The sequence below is a fragment of the Idiotropiscis lumnitzeri genome, chromosome 15 (assembly GCF_059441095.1).
Source record: "Idiotropiscis lumnitzeri isolate Australia: NSW breed Sydney's pygmy pipehorse chromosome 15, RoL_Ilum_1.0, whole genome shotgun sequence".
Lineage (NCBI taxonomy): Eukaryota > Metazoa > Chordata > Actinopteri > Syngnathiformes > Syngnathidae > Idiotropiscis > Idiotropiscis lumnitzeri.
This window is the reverse complement of record NC_142405.1, coordinates 14,934,229-14,944,228: the sequence shown is the minus strand read 5'-3', so window position 1 is coordinate 14,944,228 and position 10,000 is coordinate 14,934,229. Positions and strand designations below refer to the sequence as shown.

At 39.9% G+C, this 10,000-nt stretch overlaps 1 protein-coding gene across 3 annotated transcripts in view; it reads left to right on the top strand.

Moving 5' to 3' along the window:
• copz2 (COPI coat complex subunit zeta 2) overlaps positions 1-10,000 on the top strand; it is a 46,582-nt gene that overhangs the window by 2,611 nt on the left and 33,971 nt on the right. The window contains exons 2-3 of one of the 3 annotated variants that reach the window (XM_088316389.1): positions 7,710-7,778; positions 8,518-8,611. Coding sequence is in view for 1 of the 3 variants with exons in the window: in XM_088316387.1 (XP_088172513.1) it covers positions 7,710-7,778 (69 nt within the window). In the remaining 2 variants the exon portion in view is untranslated. Of the gene's footprint in view, positions 1-7,709; positions 7,779-8,517; positions 8,636-10,000 lie in introns of all 3 variants that reach the window. The other 2 variants (XM_088316388.1, XM_088316387.1) reach the window with 2 other exon arrangements.

The following is a 10,000-nucleotide window of genomic DNA, read 5'->3' as shown; positions in this document are numbered from 1 at the left end:
GCCTCGGCAGTAGTCTGGTTGCGGGATAACGAAAACTTAATTTTTAATGATTTTTCTAATTCATGTATAATGGTAAAATTTTGATATTTCTTAGGCCTTTTATTTTGAAACGCCACATCAGATTTTGATGAAAGTGCTTTGGTTGGATACCTGGGTTGATCGAGTGTTCCCCAGCACTGGTCTGGTTGCGGGATAAGGAAAACTTAATTTTTTATGATTTTTTTTAAATCGGGTGAGACGGTCAAATTTTGATATTTCTCCTGCCTTTTATTTTGAAATTCCACATCAGATTTTGATGAAAGTACTTTGGTTGGATACCTTGGGTGGCCTAGTGTGCCTCGGTAGTAGTCTGGTTGCGGGATAACGAAAACTGAATTTTTAATGATTTTTCTAAATCAGGTGTAACGGTCATATTTTGATATTTCTCCTGCCTTTTATTTTTAAATGCCACATTAGATTTCAATGAAAGTACTTTGGTTGGATAACTGGGGTGGCCTAGTGTGCCCCAGCACTTGTCTGGTTGCAGGATAACAAAAACTTAATTTTTGATGATTTTTAAAAATCATGTGTAATGGTCAAAAGTTGAGATTCCACAGCATTTTATTTTGAAATGCCACATCAGATTTCATTCAAAGTACTTTGGTTGGATACCTGGGGTGGCCTGGTGTGCCCCAGCGCTCGTCTGGTTGTGGGATAACGAAAACTTAATTTTTAATGATTTTTCTAATTCATGTGTAATTGTCAAATTTTGCTATTTCTTAGGCCTTTTATTTTGAAATGCCACATCAGATTTTGATGTAAGTGCTTTGGTTGGATACCTGGGTTGATCGAGTGTTCCCCAGCACTGGTCTGGTTGAGGGATAATGAAAACTTTATTTAAAATTTTTTTTTTTTTTTTAAATCAGTTGTAATGTCAGCCATTAATGCACAGTTAATTTATCCTTCTATCTCAATTCAGAATATTTCTTGGTGCAATTCTGAGTCAGTTTACATTCCCCCTGGGTGAAAAGAGAAGTTTAATAACATTATTTTAAATCCAAACCACTGACGTGCATACTTGAGTTTCACAGCTTTTATTTTGAAGATGGGCAACAACAAGCATATTCGGCGCATTACCGTAACGCACCGTGATGCACAGTATTAAAAATAACAGGCTTGACTTCGTCTTTGCGATTGGAGGCTAGCCTGGCTGCAGTCACCCCACACGGGTAACAAAAGTAGCATGATGAAAGAACATGATGCTAACAGTAAAGCATGGTGGTGGCAGTGTGATGGTCTGAAGCTGCTTTGCTTCCTCAGGACCGGGACAACTTGCTGTGATTGTCGTAAAAAATAATTCAGCTGTTTACCAGAAGTTGAGGATAATGTCCGGCCATCAGTTTGTACCTTCAAACTTAAACGCTCCTGAATCAGGCAGCAGGGCAACAATCCAAAACAGCCAACGTGTCCACCCCAGAAGGGCTCAAAAAGGAAAAAAAATTATATTTCAAGTCCGGATTTAAATCCATTTGAGATTCTGTGGTGTGATATTCAACGGGCAATTCAGGCTAGAAAACCCTGCATTACGGCAGTATTGGAGCTATTCTGCAAAGAAGAGTGGTCCAAAATCCCTCCACAGCGATGTGAAAGACTCATCACCAATTATTGCAAACGTTTGTTTTCAGTTATTGCTGCCTTAGGTGGCAGGACTCGCTATTTTGTTGAGGGGGTAATTATTTTTTCACATAGGGCCAAATAGGTTTGTAATGTTTTCCATCCATTATCTGTACCATGTGCTGGAGCCTATCCCAGCTATCTTTGGGCAGTAGGCGGGGTACACCCTGAACTGGTTGCCAGGCAATCGCAGGGCACACATAGACAAACAACCATCCATGCTCACACTCACACCTAGGGGCAGTTTAGAGTGTCCAATCAACCTGCAATGCATGTTTTTGGAATGTGGGAGAAAACCGGAGTACTTGGAATACATCCATGCAGGCACGTAGAAAACATCCAAACTCCACACAGGAAGGCCGGAGCCGGATTCAAAGCCATGACATCTTCGATGTGAGGCCATCATGCTAACCAGTTGTCCACCGTGCCGCGTTTATATATTGTTCATTATAAAAAAACGAGTGCTGTTTGAGAAGGCTTCCTTCCACATTCAGTGAAACTCAGTGTGACTGCACACCTATCTATTGGTACATAAATACTGTTTGGTATTGTTGTAAAACACAATGTGTGTAGGTCTGGTTGGCTCTCTGACTATCAAGCGATCGCAAGCTGATACCCGGAAACGTACAGTATTTATGTGTCTTAAAGCAAAATTGGGTGGAACACTTTTTGATCACTTGTGCCGTGTAACAGGCAGATGCTTGAAATTGACTTTTTGTCTTTTGTCTGTGTAAACTCAACCTTTGTGCTTAAAACGGAGTGTATCACTGGCCTACCATACGAGACGGAGTGAATTCATAGACCGCGTGCCCCAGGGGTCTCCAAGTCTGGTCCTTGTGAGCCCTGATCCAGCCTGTTTTATATGTTACCCTGGTCTAACATACCTGATGCAAACGATCCGGATCATTAGCAGGCTTGTGCAAAACTTGTTGATGGTCTGATCATGTGAATCAGGTGTGTTGAAAGAGGGTTACATAATAATGCAACAAACATTAATAAAATACAATACAATAGAATTTTTATAGCGCATTTCACAACAGATGGAGCTGTAAACAAAGCGTTTTCCATCTGATGTTTGTAAATAGCAGATAATAAGAACACAAATTAAAATAACTACATATCTGAACAATATGGGCTTTCTATTATTCTATAATATCTGACATATATCATGTTCTTCTCTCCGTGCCTGCATGGGTTTTCTCTAGGTCCTCTGGTTTCCTCCCACATTGAAAAAACATGGATAGTAGGTTGATTGAGCACTTTAAATTGTCCCTAAGTATGTGTGTGTGTGAGAGTGGATGGTGGTTTGTCTTTGTGTGCTCTGTGATTGGCTGGCAATCAGTTCAGGGTGTACCTCGCCACTGCCCAAATTAGGGCTTCACGATATTGGAAAAAACTGACATTGCGATTTTTGAGGAGGCTGCGATGTACATTACGATATTGAAACTAGAAACATTTTCACCAGATGACTCAAATACCTCTGTTTGGGAAGACATTGCTTTCTTTATTATACAGGCCTGGGATGGCCATTTGAGAGAAATATGTGCGCCACGGCATTTTATACCTTTTGTCGAGTGTGCGGATCATTTTTTTAAACCTCTCTTTCTTGACGGCGTTGAGTTGCTTTCACGGTGTCTTTCGCCCCGTGAAACGTTATTGCATTCGTGATTTGTCGATGCTGTTTGGACATCTTATCTTAAGGTGTTATAATAGAAATAGAAATAGAAATAGAAATAGAAATCCCCTTATTGTCATTGTACTCAAGTGTGCAACGAGATGAGAGGGCTCCCCTCTCCAGTGCAATACAACAATAATACAGACAAATATATAAATTAGATAAATAAAGAAGACAGTGCAATGGAATTCAGTACTGAATAGGGCATATAGAAACACATCACAATGCTGTTTTGCGAGGTTAGGGTGGTCTCGTGTGTGTGTGAGAGTTCAGTATGGAGATGGCTCTCGGAAAGAAACTGTTTCTCAGTCTATTGGTCCTTGATTTGATGCATCTGTAGCGCCTGCCAGAGGGCAACAGGTCGAACAGGTGTGAGTTTGGGTGGGTATTGTCATTGACGATGTTGAGAGCCCTTCTGAGGCACCGGGCGGTGTAGATGTCCGACAGTGGGGGGAGAGGGCAGCCAATAATCCTTTGCGCTGTTTTGACTGTCCTCTGGAGCCTCACTCTGTCCGCCTCAGTGCAGCCGCTGTACCAGGTGGAGACACAGTACGTCAGCAGGCTCTCGATGGACGAGTGGTAGAAGGCCAGCAGCAGCTTCCTGTCCAGGTTGAATTTCCTGAGGACTCTCAGGAAGTGCAGACGTTGGCGGACCTTCTTTACCACTGCTGTGGTGTTGTGACTCCAAGAAAGGTCATCGGAGATCTGTACTCCCAGGAACTTGAACGTGTGGACCCTCTCCACACACACGCCTTCGATGCACAGGGGGGGCGGCAGCGTCTTGTTCCTCCTGAAGTCGACGACAATCTCCTTTGTTTTAGCAGAGTTAAGGTGCAGTCTGTTGTCCTTGCACCAAGTTGTCAGTCTCTTTACCTCCTCTCTGTAGGCTGTCTCGTCACCTTCCGAGATCAGACCGACCACTGTCGTGTCATCAGCAAACTTGACGATGGTGTTGTTGCCGTGGGCCGGGCTGCAGTCGTAGGTGTAGAGGGCGTACAGGAGAGGGCTCAGCACGCATCCTTGGGGGGAACCGGTGCTCATAATAATAATAAAGGCGTCTGTCATTGTTTTTTGAGTAGATGGGTCCCACGAATGAGTCTGAACTGGTTATACGGGGGCGTTGAGTACTGTGTAGTCGCTACAAGAGCATAGTGTAGCGTGCTGCTTTTATGACACAAAACAAAAGTTTCCGTGTTCTAAAAAAATATATAAACATCGCACGTCCTATGATGTGACTATTGCGCATGCAGTGTTGTTTTTGGCAGGCATTTTAGATTTAGTCTTAGTCTTAGTTATTTGGACGAAAATGCTTATTATCTTTTGTCAGATTTCGTCATTCCTATTCGTGATAGTTTTAGTCGACGAAAACTCAATGTTTTTAGTCGGTTTTAGTTGACGAAAACTCAAAAAGGTTTTAGTTGGTTTTAGTCGAAGGAAACGCAAAAAAAAAAGTTTTTCTAGTTTTTGAAAATCAATTCCTGATGTGATTCGTTCACACACATTCACTGAAAAGATTTGTTCTTTTTGAACGAATCGTTCGCGAACGACACAACACTACCCCTGACGTTGTCAATTAGATGTGTTGCCATGACATCTCTGATCGGTCTGAGCTGAAGTGCTGCTACTAACAGCTATCAGCATGAGTGCTTGCTGCTACTAACAGCTCTCAGCATGCGCGAGATAGCATGCGCGAGCTAGAATGTTAACATGCGTGAACTAGCATGCTAACATGCGCCTCGTAGTGCGGTGCGCCCAGTCTAAGTACTAAATACAGAAATAGCACCCCAACTGGTACTGCGCCCTTTGATACGGTACTTAAATGACTGTGTTGCTTAAATTTCATTAAAAATATTGACTATGCCAATACTAGTATTATTATTTAAACGTAATGTATCACTCACATGTTATTTAGTAAAAGTGACTATTTCATATTTTCAACATAAGTACATTACACAACAAATAATACATCCATTTTCAATTTTTTTGAGGGCAGTCTCGTGATTGTACCTGCGGGAGAAAGCTGGATAAAAGGGCCGATGTCCTCGATGTCGTACGCTAGCTTATCATTGATGTTATTGTGAGCACAAAACATCCCAGGTTAGATTAACCTTTACACAACGCACGCCCTCCAAAGCGCACCGCTCATGACATCTATCAAACCAGCCAAAGCCAGCTGAAGCACTCCCAGAATGCTTTGCAGCACTTGGCATGAGAGATACATGTTTTGTGTTAATTTGATTTATTTTTGGGATATGAATGGCATGAGAGGTGCATTTTTTGTGTTGATTGTATTTCTTTGAACCTTGTTTTGGTTGTTTCGTTGTTTGCTAGTATGCTGTTCAGTTGTGTTGGGTGATAGTTTTTGCTTAAGGCGCTCTTGTGCCCACCAGCAATTTTAAGGTATCGCTTCCTTGGTAATTGACTTCACTTTGCTCTGATTTGGAACTATTTTTCTTGCCTTATGCTTGTGATCTTACATTTTTTCCTATGTTTAATAAATGACGTATGTACCCAAATGCTACAAATGCTGTATAAGATTTTACTTCTTAATATACAGTAAACCCACTTGGCTATTTTATGATTATTTCATAGCAGTAAACTAATGCATAAAATTTTGCATTAATTAATATGTATTAGTTTCATTATTCAGATTCATAACATCTTGTACATGTGGGGATTGATTCTGTTTATGTGAAATGCATTTGGCAAACAGAATGAAAATAAAATTTTCCATCAGGATCGTTTGTTAAACTGCATGGTTTTCGCTAGGTTTAGTAGTAATTGATAAAATGTCAGCATGTTGATGTGCCATATTTCAGTTGTAGAAAGCAATAATTGTAAGTTCAGGTCTGTTTTTATACATGAAAGTGTTGCTTCAGATGAATAACGGGGGGAAACATTTCCTCATGTTATTTTAATCTTCATGCTTGTAAATTTAATACAGGCTGAAATAAGTTTTAAGTGTCTGGTCTAAGTTCTGTGATACACTCTGACTGTGAATCTATGCTAGTCAGTGCATAACAGAACTTTGTCCCGAGTCTAAAAAACTCTTCTGACAAATGGAAAAGTGAGAGAGTGTTTTGTTGCATCCCTATCTGGAACCGGATTGAACATAAAATGGTCACACCAGCATTCACTTGAAGCAATATCGATTCACAAGAAACAAAACGCGTAAAATTACAATGAAAATGTGATCTCAATAATTAGCTACTATTATGACACCAGCTACTTACTAGCTACAGCTTGCCTCAATCTTTGAGGGAATAAAATCCTGAACTCTATTTACAGTTCGGTCATCCATCCATCCATTATTAGATCTACTTCTCCTCTCAAGGGTCACAGGCGTGATGGAGCCTATCCCAGCTGTCTTCAGACAGTAGGCGGGGTACACCTTGGACTGGTTGCTTGCCAATCGCAGGGCACAAAAAGACGAACAACCACTCAAGCTCACAATCACACCCAGGGACAATTTAGAGTGTACGATCAACCTACAATGCATGTCTTCAGAATGTGGGAAGAAAGCAGTGTACCCTGAGAAAACCCCACGCAGGCAGGGAGAACATGCAAACGCCACGCAGGAAGGTGGGAGCCAGACTCAAACCCTGCACCTCTGCACTGTGAGGTGGACGTGCTAACCAGTCTTCAGACGTACTAACCAGTCTTCGAATGTGCTGCCCAGTTGGGTCATAAATAACCCAATTTGGGTTAAAAAGGGACAGACCTTACTTTTTGGGTAATTCATTTAACACCGAATGTTGGGTTAAATAAATGACGCAAAACTTATTAAATGAAAAACAAGTTGAACATGCAAATTCCACAAAGGAGTGCCGGAGCCAAGAATTGAACCCATTACTTTTCACTTACGGGCTTACCATTGCCGCATGAGTACCACTATACTTTTTCTGTATTTTTTTCCCCTTAGAAAAGCTGACTGTTCTTGTCATGTATCAGTGAAGAATTTCCAAGGGTAGATTGTTTCAATGTTGCTATATTTTCTTTCAAACTCTTAAAATAAAACTTGAGTTCCAAATTGCTGAAAATGCACTTAAAGTATGTTTTTTATGTTTGAGCTTGTTTTTTATATGAATTCAAATAAAGCATATTCATCCGTCGATATGAAACCTTGGTCAAGAATTACAGTTTGGAATTGGTGAAGTATTACAATCTGTAACCAGATTTAGTGTCTTCATGCCCCTTACTTGGAACTACAAAAATATTTACAGTACAAGAGAAGATTGTACAAATGCAAAACTAACAGTTGTATGTCGACAGCAGAGGTTAATATAACTTGCATGCCTGGGCTGGTAGGAATGCTCCCATCCGAGATATTTTACTTTCTCTCTTTGCAAAAATTAAATATTTAAATCCCACTTTTTTGCAGGAACCTTCCCTCTACACAGTGAAAGCTGTTTTCATTCTTGACAATGATGGCAACAGACTTCTCTCAAAGGTAAACGTAATACCATAATGAACATGAGGAATAAGAAAACAAAACATGTTCAATTCTCTAAGGTGAAACCATCACCTCAGGGTGACTTCATTGGCTTTATTGAATGGCCAGCTCAGTATTTTCTGCACAACAAAAGCTCATTATCACAATTTGCTTGCAGTAATGTCCCGATTTGATTTCTCGAATAATGATGTGAATAAAATGAAGTGACAGATTTTGACATCTGGTTGGGGTCTGTATTGTTTATATAATTGATCGATTAAGAGATACAATATTATTTCGTTTCCCATTTCTTTTTTGAGACCAAAGAAATAACTAAATATTTTTTCACCATCTTCTAACCACTTCACTCTGGACTTGATAGAAGCACCTATGGCTAAATTGATATATATATGATCTATCTCTTTACTGAAATTTTAGAACCTCTTTTCTGGTCTTTAGATAATATCCATTTAAAATGTAACTCTCGTAGATGGTGCAACAAATGGTCTTTGTTATAGTGCTTAATTTCTTAATTGCATTACTTTAAATTTAAAGTATTGGGTCCATTTCTTTTGCATTGAAAATATCCTTGGCAACAATTCTACACTTTGTTTTGTATTTTAAAATATTATGATTTAACCGAATGCCCTCTAATATGTTTTTTCTTTCGAACCCTTCAGTCTTAAATATATTACTTTGTGGTCAGACAGTGAATCATGAGCATGAAAAAAATCATATATATTGTAACCCATTCCAGGGTAACAACCAACGATCAACTCTTGAGGATCTACTACAATTGATCCATGTGTAGTCATTGACAGCAGGACTCATGAATCGCCCAGCATCTGAAAGTATGATTGTCACAGAAAAATAAAGTGGGTTTAAATCCATCCATAAATCCATTCTCTTTCAAAATGGCATGCGGGAGAAACGTTTAACATTCATTCAGAATTAAATCTGTTTTAAATAACTAGAAACACATGGAGTCATTAACATACCAGAAGTTGGCGGCACTGGGAACATTTATTCAACAGCAAACTTTTCTTTTTTTTTTTAAACATCATGTCCACTCTTTGCTGATTGATTGTCTGTTTGCTCAAGTTTGCCCGGCTCAGAAATGCGCTTGATGTGACTATCCACCATATTAAATCGCTGGTGCAGCAATAAATCTGGATTCCCAGGCCAGATCCAAATACCAAATTAATCGATAGCTGCAGCCATAATCCAAATTAACATACACCTGTTAGGCCTAAAATGCGCATTGTTTATTCATTGCATCACCCTCGGCTCAAGTCGTTTGACAAGCAGTTGGCCGTTCTATGCGAGAGGCTAGCCGCTGACTGCTTGCACTGGCAGCCCGAGCAGCTTCCCTCACCAGCCGGCTGTTGCAAGTCATGAACAGCGATCTGACAAATCCAATCAGTTGGCCACCACAAGATGGTGCTGTACTATAAGATAAGATGTCCTTTATTAGTCCCACAATGGGGAAATTTGAAGTGTTACAGCAGCAAAGATATAGCTATACCATTTTAATCAATGACACCATAATACATTTTTTTTATACATTAGCAATTGGATGCAATGTTTTGAACTTGTTTTTTTAATAAATAGTTTATTTAGCAGCAGCTAATTAAGATTTCCACATTTAAATTTTTGACAACTTGATGTTGTTCCCCTTTAATGTACAGTGCGTAACAAACGTATTAGACAACCACTAAAAGAAAGCTTCATGCCACAGATTCCCTAAATCTGTCAAGGTGTGTGGTGGTTGAGGAAGAGGAGGACCCAAACGCAGAGAAGCGAGGCAAGGGAAACTTGAATGGTATTTAATTGACGAAACAAAAAGCAGACAAGGAACTTGGAATAAATAAAATATCAAAGTACAAAACAACTGGGAGCAACAGAAAACAAGGACATAACTGGAAAAGGCGAGACAGGCAGGAGGATAACTGACATAGACATGAACATCTGACAGGGACAATGCACCAACAAGAACTGAAAGTAAACAAGGAACTATATACAAACAAATTACAAACAAATTAATAGACAACGAGGAGCACCTGTACAGGACACAAAGTGTTGGAGCGAGCTGAGTGGTTAACACTGGGGCTTGAGTAGACGAACACAGGTGGACACAATGAACATGACGAGACACACCAAACAAAGAAAAAACATGAAACCAATAACTAAACCGAAAACAACAAAGACAGCTCCATGACAAAATCAGCATGAAAATCGTA